Source organism: Apium graveolens, chromosome 8, assembly GCF_009905375.1.
Source record: "Apium graveolens cultivar Ventura chromosome 8, ASM990537v1, whole genome shotgun sequence".
In the NCBI taxonomy this organism is placed as follows: domain Eukaryota; kingdom Viridiplantae; phylum Streptophyta; class Magnoliopsida; order Apiales; family Apiaceae; genus Apium; species Apium graveolens.
In genome coordinates, this window is record NC_133654.1 from 40,700,664 (window position 1) to 40,716,841 (window position 16,178).

Below are 16,178 nucleotides of genomic sequence, written 5' to 3' on the forward strand. Positions count from 1 at the left end.
GCACTTTTCACATCCATTTGAAAGACAGTAAACTTTTTGTGAGCAGCATAAGCCAAAAATATCCTTATGGCTCCCAATCTAGCAACTGGTGCAAATGTTTCATCATAATCAATTCCCTCATGTTGAGAATATCCTTTTGCAACTAGCCTTGCTTTATTCCTTGTAATTATGCCATCACTATCAGTTTTGTTTCTGAACACCCACTTTGTACCAACAACAGATATGTCCTTTAGTCTTGGCACTAGGGTCCAGACTTTGTTTCTTTCAAATTCATTGAACTCTTCCTGCATTGCTTGCACCCAATTAGTATCTTGAAGAACTTCTTCCACTTTCTTTGGTTCAGTCTAAGAAAGAAAAGAATTATAGAGACATTCACTTGAAGTAACTGTTCTAGTTCTGACACCTGCATCAGGATTTCCAATAATTAAGTCAGGTGTATGTGATTTAGTCCACTTCCTTGCAGATGGAAGGTTTTCTCTAGAACTGGATGCTCCCCCATGATCCATGCTATCTTCATCAACATTTTCTGATGCTCCCCCTGAAACTATGCTCTCTGAGTTAGATCCTTCAGAATTTAAGTTATCTGAACTATCAGAACTTGGCTTATCAGAACTTGATGAATCAGAACGTGAAGAGCCAGTTGTATGTTCTGATGCTTCTTGAGATGTGGTTGTTTCTTCAGTATGCTCCCCTTGCACAGGTGCATCTTCCTTTGGTGTAGTCACCACAGTTTCAATAACATCAGAGTTTAATCCATCAGAGTTTGCAGTATCAGGATTTAGACTATGAGGATTTTCAGTATCAGAATTTAAGTCTTTATTTTCAAATCTTAGCTAATCATGATCATTGAAATCTTCAAGTCCAGTAATCTTCTTATCATCAAAGGAGATATTGATAGATTCCATGACAACCCTTGTTCTTAAATTGTATACTCTGAAGGCTTTTGTGGAAAGTGGATATCCAACAAAAATTCCTTCATCAGCTTTTAAATCAAATTTGGATAGCTGTTCAGGGTGAGTCTTAAGAACAAAACACTTACATCCAAATACATGAAAATACTTCAGATTTGGCTTCTTTTTCTTCACCATCTCATGTGGTGTCTTTCCATGCTTGTTAATGAGTGTTGCATTCTGAGTAAAACAAGCAGTCTGCACAGCTACAGCCCAAAAATAGGTTGGTAGCTTTGCTTCATCAAGCATAGTTCGTGCAGCTTCAATAAGAGTTCTATTCTTTCTTTCAACAACTCCATTTTACTGTGGAGTTCCAGGAGCAGAAAATTGCTGCTTTATTCCATGGTCCTTGCAGAACTCTTCCATGATCAAATTCTTGAACTCAGTGCCATTATCACTTCTTATGATCTTCACAGAATCTTTGACCAATTTATCCAGTTGCTTGACATGATCAATCAAGATAGATGCCGTTTCACTTTTTGTGTGCAAGAAATACACCCATGTGTATCTGGTGAACTCAGCCACTATGACCATAACATATTTATTCTTTGTAATAGACATGACATTCACTGGACCAAATAGATCTACATGTAGTAGGTGATAAGGCTCAAGAATTGATGATTCAGTCTTGCTCTTGAATGAAGATTTTTTTGTTTTGCCTTCTGACATGAATCACAAAGACCATCAGGAGCAAATACTGATTTTGGCAGTCCTCTCACAAGATCTTTCTTGACTAATTCATTTATATTGTTGAAATTTAAATGAGAGAGTTTCTTGTGCCAATTCCAGCTTTCTTCAATTGATGCTCTACTTAACAGACAGATTGCAGAACCAGCAGTACTTGTTGAAAGCTTGGCTTCATAAATGTTACCATGCCTGTATCCTTTCAGAACAACTTTGTCTGTAGATTTGCTTACAACTTCACAGTGTTCTTCAAAGAAATCCACATGATAACCTCTGTCACAGATTTGACTAACACTCAGCAGATTATGTTTAAGTCCTAAGACTAGAGCTACTTCTTTAATGATGACATTCCCAAGATTGATATTGTCATATCCCAGTGTTTTTCCAATGTTGCCATTTCCATAAGAAACACTTGGGCCAGCTTTCTCCACAAAGTCTGATAGCAGGGCTTTATTTTCAGTCATATGTCCTGAGCATCCACTGTCCAGAACTAGGATGTTTTTCCTGTTGCCCTGCAATCACAAAGACCACAAATGATTAGTTTTAAGGACCCAAACTTGCTTGGATCTTTTGGCCTTATTAAATTTGTTAACATTTGTAGTGGATTTAGCATCAGAGTTTATGTTAACATTTTCTTATCAACATTTACACTATCAGACTTTGTATCAGAACTTACACTAGAAGGAACAATGCTAACTTTCTTTAAAGAAGGTTTTATTTGATAATAATCATAGTACAAACTATGATATTCCTTACAAGTATAAATGAAATGCCATAAACTATCACAATGAAAACAAGGATTTTGTGGCCTATATCTAACAGACTGACTCTTAACTCCTGATTTTGAAGGTAATGAGTTTATGTTCTTATTCTTCCTGTAAAAAGAAGCCAGATGGTTAGAACTTCCACAGTTATGACATGTTTTTCTAGGAGCATTAGGAACAGGCTTATAATCATTGCTTTTATTCACACCTTCCTTTCCATTCCTATTTTTCCTAGGTGACTTTACCTTGTTTATATTCTTAACATCTTTCAGCTTATGCTTAAGCTGCTTCTTTGTCATTAAGCCTACGTTTACTTCAGTTGTCATTTCCTGTTTTAGTTTATCAGAAGTTAATTCCTCTTTAACTTCTGATTTCTCAGTATCAGACTTTACAGCTACAAACCTAACAGGTTTTAACTTTGGCTTTTGTTTAACAACTATAGGCTTAATTTCTACAGTTCCTTTATCATTCTTATCATCTCCATAACCTAAGCCCTCTTTCCAGTTTGCACTACTTAACAAATTCTGAGTTATTCTGCCAGAGTTAGTCCAAGTCCTGATAATCTCTCTTTCTTTTTCTAACTCAGTTTTTAGAGATTCATTCATTTTAAGTACTTCATCCCTAACATAGAAAGCATCATCTCTATCTTTCTGAGTTAGATGGAACATGACTAACTCTTTTTCTAAATAATCATTCCTCTTTTTACAAGCAAGATTTTCAGAAGTTAATCTTTCACATGTTAAAGTTTGATCTCTATAACTAATGAACATAGTTTTAAGATATCTTCTCAACTCATTAATGTCATCAGTATGAAAGGCATAAGTAGTTTGAGGTACCTTTAACTCAACAGCTTCAGAACTGCTATCAGCATTTGCCATCAAGGCATAATTCACCTCACTTTCAGAATCTGAAGTGTCTGTCCAGCTTTTCTTCTTTGTGACAAGAGCCTTGCCTTTGTCACTCTTCACTTTCTTGCAATCAGGAGATATTGGGCCTATCTTACCACAGTTGTAGCATTTGACATTTGTGTAATCTCCTCTGTCAGACTTCCCTCATTTGCCTTCAGATTTTCTGAAACTCTTCTTATCAGAACTTGCACCTTTCCTGGAAAATTTCTTTCCCTTCCTGAACTTTCTGTATGCAATCCTTGTGATTCCTTTCACCATAAGAGCACACAACTTCATCATCTCTTCATCAGCATCCGTCTCAGGCAAGCTTTCAGTTTCTGAGTCATCGTCACTATCAGAACTTGATGACTCAGTATCAGACTTTGTGATGAGCGATTTTCCCTTGCCTTTCCTTGAGGTAGCTGCCTTGGGGGATTCTTCTTCAGCCTTAAGAGCAATTGTCCTTGACTTTCCTTCTTTCCTCTTGCTTCTTTGTTCCATCTCAAGTTCATGAGTCTTGAGCATCCCATAAATTTCATCAAGAGTTATTTTTTCAAGATTATAGTTGTCTCTTATTATTGTGGCCTTTAAATCCCAACTTTCAGGAAGAGCTAACAGGAATTTAAGATTTGAATCTTCAAGATCATACTCCTTATCAACTAGTGACAAATCATTCAAGAGTTTGACAAATCTGTCATATAGATCAGTTAATGACTCATTAGGCTTTGAGTCAAAGTGTTCATACTCTTGAGTGAGTATTGTCTTCATGTTCTTCTTAATCGAATCAGTTCCCTGGCACCTTGTCTCTAAGGCATCCCATATCTCCTATGCAGTCTTGCAGTTAATTACCCTGTTTGACATTACATTATCAATGGCACTATGCAGCAAGTGTCGTACCTTAGCATCCTTAGCAATTGATGCGATATCTTCAGCAGTGTAATCACTCTTCTCCTTTGGTACAGACTTTGCTGCTTCACCTGCAACTACAACAGCGAGTTTTGTTGGCTTGTGAGGTCCTTCATTGATTCTGTCAAGATATTCTGGATCTGTAGCTTCCAAAAACATAGTCATCCTCACCTTCCATATGGGATATTCAGATGGTTTCAGTATGGGAACTCTAATAGCCTCATATCGATTATGGATTTGAGTCTTTGGGGGTTCTTCAGTTTTGGTGGGCTTGGTTGGAGTTTCTGCTTCAGACATGATTGTTTTTTGATCTTAAACTGTTTGTGTGTTAACAGATAGGCTCTGATACCACTTGTTAGGTCACACACACTGTAGAAGGGGGTTGAATACAGTGTATATCACAATCAAATCAAATTCAAAGAACACAAGTAACAGAAAACAAACTTTATTAAACTCTGTTACAATATAGAACTGTCCTCTCTTAGTGATGAACAAATATCACGAGAGCTGCTAGGGTTACAATGAATAATATTCTCGATAATGATAGCACTTATAGTGTAAACCCTATGTCTGTGTTTATATATTACACAGTTACAAGATAATCGCTAATTGATATGGAATATAATTCTGCTTCCTAAAATATATCAATCAGTTATCTTTTCTTCCAAGTATTCCATTTTTCACAGAATTCCTTCTTCATGCATATCTCTTCTTACGTTTGTCTTGATCTTCTTTCCTTTGAATCAGCCGCCTTTCTTATCTGAAAGTTTCATTTAAGTCCTGATATTATCTCCTGATAAATATCTCCTGAACCTTAAGTACTGATAACTTAAGTTCTGATTTCAGTATAAGTTCTATTTCAGTTAAGTACTGATTTGTCATATTCAAGTAAGATCTGAAAACTAAACACAAATCATATTAGACATGACATTATCAAATATATCTAACATATTATAAATCATATATTTTTTATAAATAAGATCTTTTTTTAATTAAAAAATTATATAAGTCTTATAATACGTGCCGAGCTCCCAGCACCAATATAAACATGTACGTATCACGAATATATTTTTAAAAAATAACCAAATTTACAGAAAGAAAGTAATAAATACATGTTTACCATCCAAATACATCATCTTTTGAATATCAAATGAAATATGTATTTTCTTTTAAATTGCAATACATGCTTCATCATGGCATGCCAATCGAATAATTTTTTTTTTTAGTTGCAATACATGTTTTATAATACGATATGCGTCTATAGAGAAATAAGTAGGTCAACTCAGAAAAACAACTTGTGCCTTAAAATTATTTGAGACAAAAGTTTCTAAATTAATTTTAGGAAAATTTTATAAAGTTATTAGAATTTTGTATATAAAAATTGAATAATATTCTTATAATAATATAATTAAACTCCTGCATTTATAAAAATAATCTTAATTTTGTATTACAAATTAACTTAATTTTAGATAATTATCTAAAATTAATGGTAAATCATAACTAAAAAATGAAGTTATATTTGTTTGGACATATGGTATAACTCACGAGTTGTTACAATAAAAAATAAAAATAATAATTAATAAGTTGAACATAAGAATGGCTTTTCAATTTTAAATCATTTTGTAATTGTCACACAAATAAATATTTTTAATATTTATTTTTTTAGACTTATTTAATATTTAGCCAAGCTCCAAATGTTGTTTGGTTCGCCACATTGTGGAAAGAGGCATGGGTTTCGTACGTTTTGTTTTAAAAAATAAAATTTAATACTCATTTCTCAAAGCTCCAAGGTATGGTTTTTAATATCAAAAAGGGAGGTGGGTACAAGAGAGGGATATATTTGTATGTGTATCAACTTTTATTTCATTATTTTAATTTTTATTTAAGCAATCAAATATAAAAGTTTAGTATTAAAATAAATCTATGAACTTAAAGAATATTAAAATAATAATAAAATTAATATATTTAATTAAATTATAATTTATTGACTAACATATTTTAAATTAAAAATATTTATTATAATACTTAACCAAAACACATGATACGATACCTGATCCCATACTAGGCTAACACTATTTTGATCACAACCCTACATGACATCTTGAACCAAAGTAGTTTAACAAAAAGATTAATATGGATATTTCATTTCAATTGCTGTTAAGCGGGGACATAGTACACAGTCACAGAGGTAATAATGTAGAATCACTTGTCCGCCAACAAATTTGTAAAAATCAAACCAAATCCACATTCCTGGTTTGTTATACAATGCGCAACGAATTACACATCTCCTGGTAGATGCCCTTACAAGTAAGGACAAGTAAAATTATCAGGACTAACCAAACGCCCATGCTTTACAAACTCAACAAAAGCAATAGTTTCTTTACATGATTTCAGTTCTGCAATATTCCCTCTTAAAAATGGTGGAAAGAATAGCCAAAAGCTAGTAACAATTACAAACGTTAATGTCAAAGGTCTCGAAACCGTCAGAGGCAGCCTGAATTTCCCATTCAACATCTTCTTAGCTCCGATTTCTATAGCCAGTGCCACTCCATGTAACATAAAGAAACACATTGCTTGCCAATCTGTTTTCTGTCTTTGATAGCTATAAAAAATCAGCTCATGCATTAGGCCAGATACAAAAAATGTAGCCATCACCGCGGGCAATGCAGCCAATTTTTTTCCAATCAAAATTGTCGAAACATGGTGAACAGGAACAAATACTGTGGGACGCAAAATGTTGGACACCATGAGGTTCCATCTTTTGCCCCAAAAATTTTGAAGTGAAGTTGCAAGGTAAGGATCATCGAATTGCGGTTCCAGCTCTAAGGACATTAGTGATCGAGCAATGGCAGCAAACAATGCTAGTAGTAACTCAAGAACAAAGTAAATGTGGAAGCAATAAAGCAACCACAGGAAATTTGGGTGTAAATTTTCTTTGTAATCATAAATCTTGATCAATGTAACAAACAATAAAAACTTGATAACATAATTAGAAAGTGACTTATGGCTTTTTTTGGGTAAATCTTGAACATGGTAGCCTTTAGATTCTCCATTTAAATCATATATTTGGCCATTTTTAGCATTTTCAAGAAATTGGTATTTCTCAGGTTTTTGTTTTGGGCCATTTTTGACATCTTGATTAGGCTGCTTGATCTTGATGGGAAGACAAGCCAAGAGAATAAATCTAGTCAAAGAAAGAGGTGCGTCAGAATATAATGGGCCAGTACTGAAGGCAAAGAGAAGAAGCTTGAAGTTGGTAAGCCATGAAATGAAGAAAGTAGAATTGCAACCAAGATTAATGGAGTTAAGACACAGAGGAAGATAAATAAATAAGCATAGAACTGGAAAGATGGTCAAGAATCTTAAGGTACCTTTTGGGAAAAACTTGGTAATGGTGTGAGAATAGCAGAGACATGCTAAGACTGATATCCAGACCATTACAAAGTTGTAAATTTCTCCTTCCATTTTGATGCAAGATCTCGAAAAATGGTGGACAAGATCCGCAAATAAGTTGTTTGTTTTAGCTGATTAGCTCCCAGGTCTGACTATTGAGTAATACATGTATTTAGTGGGTAACACCGAGATACATTCAGAATCAGGGAGTTGAATAAGCTATAAACAAACATGTACTGTGTATTTGATTTTTTTTTTAATTATAGTTTTAAATTAAAGCTAGTTCAAGTTCTCCCACCCCCATTTATTTAATTTAAATATTGTTTATATTTGTCGTTGTCAATAGTAGCGAAAAGTATCGTATTATTGAGAGAGATATTTATTTAATCTAAATATTGTTTATATTTATCGTTGACAATCGTAGCGAAAAGTATCGTAATTCTGAGGAGGAATATTAAAGAGTATAAGATTTTCAGGGCTTACTCGTAACCAGGCTAATAGTAGTATTGTAGTATTGAGGAGGAATGTTAAAAAATATAAGATCCTCGGGCTTCCTCACAACCGGGTTAATAGTCCATTAGAAGGGCGACAAGCGCTAGACACCGGCACAGTTGGAATTAGAAGGGGGCGAATTCTAAGGCCGTGTCACAGAGCTGCTTTAAAACTTAATGAACCCATTGTGTAGGACATTATCATAACAAGAAACTAAATTAGTTTATGTTAGTAACGTTTAAACGTATAACCATATTCAACGTATAACATTCCAAATCCGTTGCACCAAAATAACTTTGATTTTGCATATTCTGTAGTGTAATTCTTTTACACTTATAAATCGTCGACAAACAACTCAAAAGAACTCCTGCAGTACAAGTTTCAGTTTTACTAAATACAAACTCAAACAACTTGTTATTTAGTAATTCAACATTCTTTGTTCGTCAACGATATGTCACGGAGAATCCTGGTTAAGTTCTGGAATAAACTCCAATTCAACATTGTGATGATAACTACAAGAAGTTTGTTTTTCAATTAACTTCAAAATTTTAGACCAAATAGAGAGAATGGATCTGCACTATTTAAAGACTCTGCTCTTTGCAAATGTAAGCAGTAAATAAAACTCCAGCATTTGAACAGAGTGTGATTCATTTTAAACTTGTGAATGTGGATCAACTGTGTATAGGAGTCATAGATGGATAGTTCCTTGGTACATACTGATACGAACTGTGTGTTACTAACCATAATTATTGATTAGTACCCTTCCGATAAGAGTTCGCCTCACATAGCATTTAGTATATCTAAACTGCAATAACACCAATACTGACACTGAACATAGACAGATAACCCAACCTACTTGACTGAAGAACATTTGAACATCCAATATAATGATATATATCATCTCTTTGAAATCTCTGCCATTTCGATCAATTTGGATTCATTTTGTCATTCCTAGCTATCTCCATCCACAAATTAACACTAAAAGTAGAGAGCATATGACTGAATACAATTAAAGCTGTGAGAAATCTCATTTAAATTGACTGCCAATCTTTCCGGATATCAAAGGTGTAATTGATCTCTAGGTAACATTTATTGTCATCGTCAAGAAACTGCAAAAGAAGGAGATAAGAGAGAAAAATTATCAGATGTGCATAATGATGTTTATAATTTAATTTAATCATAAGATGAATCCAGTTTCCATTCTGTTTTTCGTAAGCATTTGCAATTTACATGTGGCATTTGAACAAGTTCCAACTGCAGTGCAACAGAGTTGTAAGTTGTAACAATAAATTACAGGTATTGCAACTGAAATTAATCCGTACATAAGAATTTCTGAATACTATGATGCTTTATTGAAATAAGAAGGCCCCGTGCTCGAGTGAGTAATCATAGCACATGCAGAAGAACTAAGTTTCACTTAGCAGATGTAATTCAGGCACATAGACGCCTAAAACAATAAAAGAACTGTTCAAATTTGTACTATTTCTCAAAATCATGGAACCCCTCCCTCCGTTTATTAAAACCAAGAGCACTATTTGGCACTTAAATTTACTCATCTGAGCTTTATATTTGTAAGGTTGGGTAACTAGCAATTACATAGAAATAAAGTAACTTGCCTTTGTTTTGGCTGTGTATGATCCTCTAGCAAACATGCCAGACGGAGTTGTTTCCTCATGCATCTCATGTGTGTAAGGCTCTTGCTGAGGACTAAATGTTCCAATCATTTCCTTTGTGCGGTCCACTAAAGTGATATTTCAAATTAACTGAACTCAAATAAAATCATCTTTGGCATAAAACGTATGCATGAGAAAGAAAATGTACCTTTAAGACCAGTTTTCCAAACGGTATTATGGTACTTAAGGCCGGATACAATATTGTTGAAGACCTTGAATTTGAACTTTAGGCTGTACACACTTCCTTCTTTCAAAGTAAACCATGGACCTTTTGGATTTCCAGACTCAGGAATTGGAAGAACAATATCAGATCTTCCAGTGGATTTGATCGCAAGGCTGAGAATCTTAACTTCTGGATCCAGAGTTTCTACAGGTACAAAGCAGTAACAAATTTAAGACAATGAAGTAATGAACTGAAACATTATCATGACAAATAACTTATACGCACCATTGGCACAGCCAGACGCGAAGGTAGCAGGTTAGAGACCTTCATGGGCCTTAGGCCTATATTGTTTAATTCTCTTTTTGCTTATTAAAACATCAAATAAACTTTTCTTCTGTTTTCTGCTAACAATGTTTTCTTCATGTCATATCTTTAATAAGTAGTAAAAGATTGCCCATCTATTCTAAATTGTATCCCATCTCCCTTTCACCAGTAAAATAAGGATGCCATTTGCAACACATAAGAAAATTGCTCCTGTCAATTTAATCCAGAATCCAGATGACATCATAATTTGTTTCATCCACATTTTCATACTACAAAATGTGGGACCCAAAAAAAAAAAATCAAATTCGAAATTTTTTAAGAGACAGGTCACAATGCATTAAAGACCATTTGGCTCAAGTTGATGGTGACTACATTTACGTAGGTAAACAGTAAACTAAAACAAAGACTCAAACTTTAGTAAGGCCAGTTCTCTCAAATTTGTTTTCTCTTCAGTGTTGGGCAATGTTTGCTATAATTAATTTAGTTTTCTAATTATTATTGAAGGAAAAACAATTCTTGGTCACATTTGTTGAAATGTATTTAGAAGAATGAGGTATTAACAGCGATGCGGATAATTAACTCTGCCATGACTCAAACTTTAAGAGTTGGTGCTTTAATTTTATTTTTTAAGCGTTGGTCACTTAGCAAGTTCAATCCCCATTGTTCCTTTCAATTTTTACCTTATCTATCTAAGATTCAAACAACGGTTCTCGGAAGAGGGAACACAGCAGTGCAGCACACATTTACTTGGAAATGTTGTCATCTCTCTATAAACTTGATAATAAAGTAATATTAACAATTAAATCAACCAAGCATACAGAGACACTTGAAATTAAAGTCCTGGAGGGTTAGACATAGGCAAATCTATCCTTCTTCCTAAAGTAGACAGTTAATTTCACGATAATCCAGGCTAAATTAGTAGCTATACGATCATAATTCATAGTATTACTTTACTGCATAGTCCAACTTTAGCAACAAAACAAAGTTCTTAAAGATGAACTACTAAGCTAGAATTTCAAGATTAATTACCTCCAACAGACTCGATATCCACGCTCCCAAGAAGTTGTTCCTTCCACCTCCTCAAGCTCTCATCATCCTGCACTCCCAAATTGTATCAACAATTAAACAAACATTACATTATACAATACAACCAAAGCCCAAAATTGAGCAACCAACAAGTAATCTAATTACAAGAGACACAAACCTTATCCTTCTCAAACTGTTCTTTAAGACTGCATTGAGGACCCAACTGTAATTTATCATCAACACCATCCTCATCTTCTTCATCATCATCATGATCAGAACCATCTACAGAGCTCCTACTCATTTGCCTAGTCAACTTCTCCTCCCCTGAATCACCATTCTTGATCTCTGATTCTGCCTCATCTTTCTTTATTTCAACTTCATTTTCTTTAGCACCCTCGTTTATTTTTTCATCAAATCCCATGTTTTTTGAAGTACAAGTACTTGAACCTACTTCAACAGCCAAAGACATTAATAAGACCACTCACTCAAGAGGCAATTCTCAATAAATGCACCCTCAACCAATGAGCAATGACACATATAAATGACAACTCCAAGAGAATACAAAAATATTTACTGCAGTAACTAATAAAACAGTAAGATTCTTGCCAAGTGCAAAAGGATAAAGCACAAAAAAAAGGTGGTCACACCAAAAATTGTCACTATTAAAAAAATAATTGCATTGAATAAATAAAAGGATAGAATTATCTTCTAAAGAATCCAAGAGAGGGGGGAAAGAGTTAAAAAGAAAAAGTGAGAGTAAGTATGGCCACAAAGGATGTAACATCCAACAAGAAAAGACACACCAGAGATATTAAACAAGAAAAAAAAGAGATGGGTTGTTTCACAATTACAAATTTATAAAGTAATGATTTAAAGAAATGTGAATAATAGATTGCAAATGTACATGAGAAGTGGTGAGATCGTGAGGGTCACTAATATGCATTATTATTTCATCTAGATTCAAGCCAGCTAGAATTTGGCGAGACAAGTGAGTTGGTATTTCAAGAAACAAGTATGATGAATCTGGTTCTGGGCAAACACATCACACATGCATCCTATCATTTTGTATCTCACTATTGTATTCCACAAATAATTTCTTTTTTCCCATCAAAATCTATTCATATTTCATGTAGTATCTATTTTCATAGTAAAATATATTGTTTTTTCGTAATTTCCGACTTCCCGTGAAGTGAACCATAGACAGTTATAAGATAAGAATAAATTTATTTAATACTCGCTCCTTCCCATTTTACGAGCCACTTACTTTTTTTGAATATTCTAAAAATAATAAATCTATCACTTATAGCATTAATTTAACATTATCAAAATTACAAGTTTATATCTCATTTTTGTGGTCCAGTAAAAAGCGGACTAGTCAAACTACCTCATGTCCGACGAAGAAGTACTGTATACTGAGAAGCGGAGAAAGATTTTGTAGAATAGTATGCAAATTGCATGCAATTAACTAAAAGTCTGAAACGTTGGAGGAATATAAGCTGCGTACGCTGAACAGATAGATTTGGTACGTTGCTTCTTTTTAGGTTCAAATGACCGACCAGTTGCCTGTGTAAAAACAAGTCATTGTGTTTTCTTCTTTTTGTCGTTTGACCCGTGTAACTTCCTCATACTCTGATAGACTGATAGATGAGATCATGAGAATAATCTGCTGTTTTAGGACCAAATTTGGGTCAATACAAATTAGTACTATTTGGCTTTGTTACAGCATATGCACCCAAAAAGTCCATTGATTCATCAATTCGTCAATTTATGAATTCAATTGATGGAGTTGATTACTATTCACGATAAATCAACTATTTTTGTTGATATTTATGCACCCATAAAACTCCATCAATTCATCGATTACTATTCATCAAATAAATAATTTAAACTTTTATCATAAATTTAAGTCCATCTCCATTATTTAATGGCCCCACAAATAATATCCAATAATAGTTTGTTATCTAATTTTAGATTTTTGATAAGGTTGTGGATAAATTTAAATTTTTGATAAGATTTTCGTTGAATCACGTAATGACACGTGTCTTGATCTAAATTTGTAGATAGAAAAATTGTCCATAAATAATACCATGATCTTCTGAGTATAGTATCTCAAAATTATTATAATTTGTTGTCAAAATGAATGCATTGAAAAGATTGTTGAAGTAGAGGCAACAACACAGTCAAGAAAAGTCTAAAATCATGAATGCCATAGTCACCGAAGCGGCAATAGTGATGGACTTCATCGACACTTCAGATGAACCACAAAGACGCGGCTCACGGCGTGGCAAATCTCCCAATCATCAAAGACAAAGGCCATCAAGGGGAAAAAATTTCATAGAAGATTATTTCGTTGATCGTCCAATATTCAGTGAAGACGACTTCCGTCGAAAGTATAGAATGCGCCCTCATGTTTTCAATCGCATCAAGACAGCTCTTTGCACTCAAGATTCCTACTGGCATCAAAAAGCAGATGCGGTTGGATTATTGGGGTTGCTGCCCCAACAAAAAATGACTGTCGTATTACGAATGCTAGCTTACGGTGCACCAGCTGATCAATGTGCCGAAATATGTAGAATGGGAGAATCAACTACACTTGAGTGCATGAAAAAATTTTGTGAGCAAGTGGAAGGACTCTTTGGTAAAGAGTACCTTCGTGCTCCAACACCTGCAGATTTAAGAAGGCTTCTAGCAAAAGGCGAACAAAGAGGATTTTCAGGGATGATTGGGAGTATCGATTGTATGCACTGGGAATGGAAGAATTGTCCAAGTGGGTGGGGTGGAGCTTATAATGGTCGAAAAGGACGTCTGACTATCATTCTAGAGGCCGTTGCTTCCTATGACACTTGGGTGTGACACGCTTTTTTCGGTATACCTGGAGCTCAAAATGATATTAACGTTCTAGTTCAGTCTCCCGTATTTGATAAAGTTATCGCAGGAGATAGCCCAACGGTGGTGTTTCACGTCAATGGCAAAAGATACAATAATGTTTATTATCTTGCTGATGGGATTTATCCTAGGTATTCAACATTTGTAAAAACCATATCAAATCCTGCCACTCAAGCACATAAATTATTTGTTAAGAAACAGGAAGCATATCACAAAGATGTAGAGAGGTGTTTTGGTATCTTGCAATCTCGATGGGCAATTCTTCGTCACGGTGCTCGGATGCATAAGTGTTCCACACTTAGAAGTATCATGATGACTTGCATCATATTGCATAACATGATAGTTGAGGATGAATTTGTTGAAGATGAATTTGTGGAGTCAATAGAAGAAGATCTAATGAATCCATTAGCATTACGGGTTTATGACGAGCCGGTAGATTGAATTAAAAAGCATTGATCATAATTAAATTAAAAAGCATAATACATAGTTGGATGAAAAAACAAAGTACATAGTTGAATGAAAAACATAGATAAATCTAATCATAATAATCATCGTCAAAGTGAGGAATGTGAGCACCATCACTAGTAGTCTCATTCACTTGTTCCATGATCTCAACTTTCTTTCTTTTAAACCACTTCTTCGTATTCAGAGTCATTTGGCTAGTATCCATTGTCATGATCTTTGTTTGCTCCCTTAGTTCTTCAATATCAATTCATTTTGCCAATCTTGTTTCTTTTCGTTCTTCTAGAGCATCAAGTCTTGCCTGTCTCGCTTCCTTTCGTTTTTCAAGTTCTAATATCTCCCTCGACATTTGAAGGGTTTCCTCGTCTCTTTTGATGTTGGCCTCCACAAGCTGTTTTTGGTTACATTGCATATTATTGAAAATAGCTATAGACATCTCATCTTTTTTTGTCATACCTTATTTTCCTTTCTTTTTGCCTTGCTTTGACGCCTTCACGCCTATGGGTCTAACCGGATTAGAATGACCTCCAGTTTCTCGATTAGACTCTGGAGTCGTAAAACCTTCTTCATCAACGAAATCATCACTATTCAAATTAATTGGTGATTCCAGTTGTGTTGGAAAGTTTCATTGAAACGGAGGAGAAGTAGTGGGAACGTCTACAAATTGAGGATGTGCTGCAACTGCTTCGTAACAATCCCATTTGTCAAATGTTTTATTCATGTCCTTGAAATATAATCTTTGAGCTTGAGTTATCTAAATAAAATGACAAATTATGCATATTAAGTTATCATACGAATAATATATAACATATCAAAATGAAAAAATAAAAAAAATTTACCTCATCCACCAAATTGGTTCCGCTTGCATTATGTCTACTAGTTTGATTCTTGGCACAGTGCCATTTTTTTAGTGCTCTCTTCAATGGTGTCCAGTGTGAATCAAGAGCAACTTTTGAACGAGATTCGGCATGAGGATTCTCGAGAGTGCCACACCAATTTTTTGCATAATCTTCATGAATTCGTCCCCATAAATTATTCTTATTTGAATATCGACCGGTGATCGGATCAATAGACTGTCGAACCCAAGAAACACATAATTGCAATTCTTCTTGTTAGAAAATTAGGATTTTAGAGCTTAATTTAATTATGTTCTTGATGTTAATCCTAAAATCTAATGATTGGAAATTGTTCAATGATATTTGAACTTAAATTTTCATGTATGGTTTTAAGAATTTTCTCAATGAAATCCATATGAAATGAGAGTTGAAAGTAGCTTGGAAAAACTTGGAAAATTTGAGAATGTTTGTCCCACATTGAAATAAATAAAGGGGGTTGTGTGCTTTATATGGTATTACCCACATGAGTAGTATACAACTACTAAGGTGTGTGATGGTCCATTGTGTTGTTATGTGCTTCACGCGCGCACACACGCGCGCGCCCCGCCCCGCCCCGCACCGCACCGCACCGGACCGGGTCGGGTCGAAGGGCGATTTGGGCGAATGTCTCGGCGTCTCGCGTACGCGAGGCGACCTGGGCGAGGATTTTATTTATTTGAGAATTATTTTAAT

At 34.6% G+C, this 16,178-nt stretch overlaps 3 protein-coding genes across 3 annotated transcripts; 1 reads left to right on the forward strand and 2 right to left on the reverse strand.

Moving 5' to 3' along the window:
- Window positions 1-6,291: 6,291 nt before the first annotated feature.
- Window positions 6,292-7,795, reverse strand: LOC141678150 (acyl-CoA--sterol O-acyltransferase 1-like). Its single transcript, XM_074484400.1, has 2 exons — window positions 7,563-7,795; window positions 6,292-7,375 (listed from the first exon to the last, which is right to left on the reverse strand). The coding sequence occupies exons 1-2, from the start codon at window positions 7,604-7,606 to the stop codon at window positions 6,493-6,495; spliced, it is 927 nt and encodes a 308-aa protein (XP_074340501.1). The 5' UTR covers window positions 7,607-7,795; the 3' UTR covers window positions 6,292-6,492.
- Window positions 7,796-8,722: 927 nt separating this feature from the next.
- LOC141679155 (rho GDP-dissociation inhibitor 1-like) lies at window positions 8,723-11,842 on the reverse strand. The gene is made up of 5 exons (XM_074485663.1): window positions 11,441-11,842; window positions 11,266-11,332; window positions 9,898-10,116; window positions 9,693-9,817; window positions 8,723-9,185 (listed from the first exon to the last, which is right to left on the reverse strand). Exons 1-5 carry the CDS (start codon window positions 11,729-11,731, stop codon window positions 9,108-9,110), a joined length of 780 nt encoding a protein of 259 aa, XP_074341764.1. The 5' UTR covers window positions 11,732-11,842; the 3' UTR covers window positions 8,723-9,107.
- A 1,619-nt stretch (window positions 11,843-13,461) lies between these two features.
- LOC141679511 (uncharacterized) lies at window positions 13,462-14,589 on the forward strand. The gene is made up of 2 exons (XM_074485994.1): window positions 13,462-14,109; window positions 14,170-14,589. Exons 1-2 carry the CDS (start codon window positions 13,462-13,464, stop codon window positions 14,587-14,589), a joined length of 1,068 nt encoding a protein of 355 aa, XP_074342095.1.
- Window positions 14,590-16,178: the final 1,589 nt, after the last annotated feature.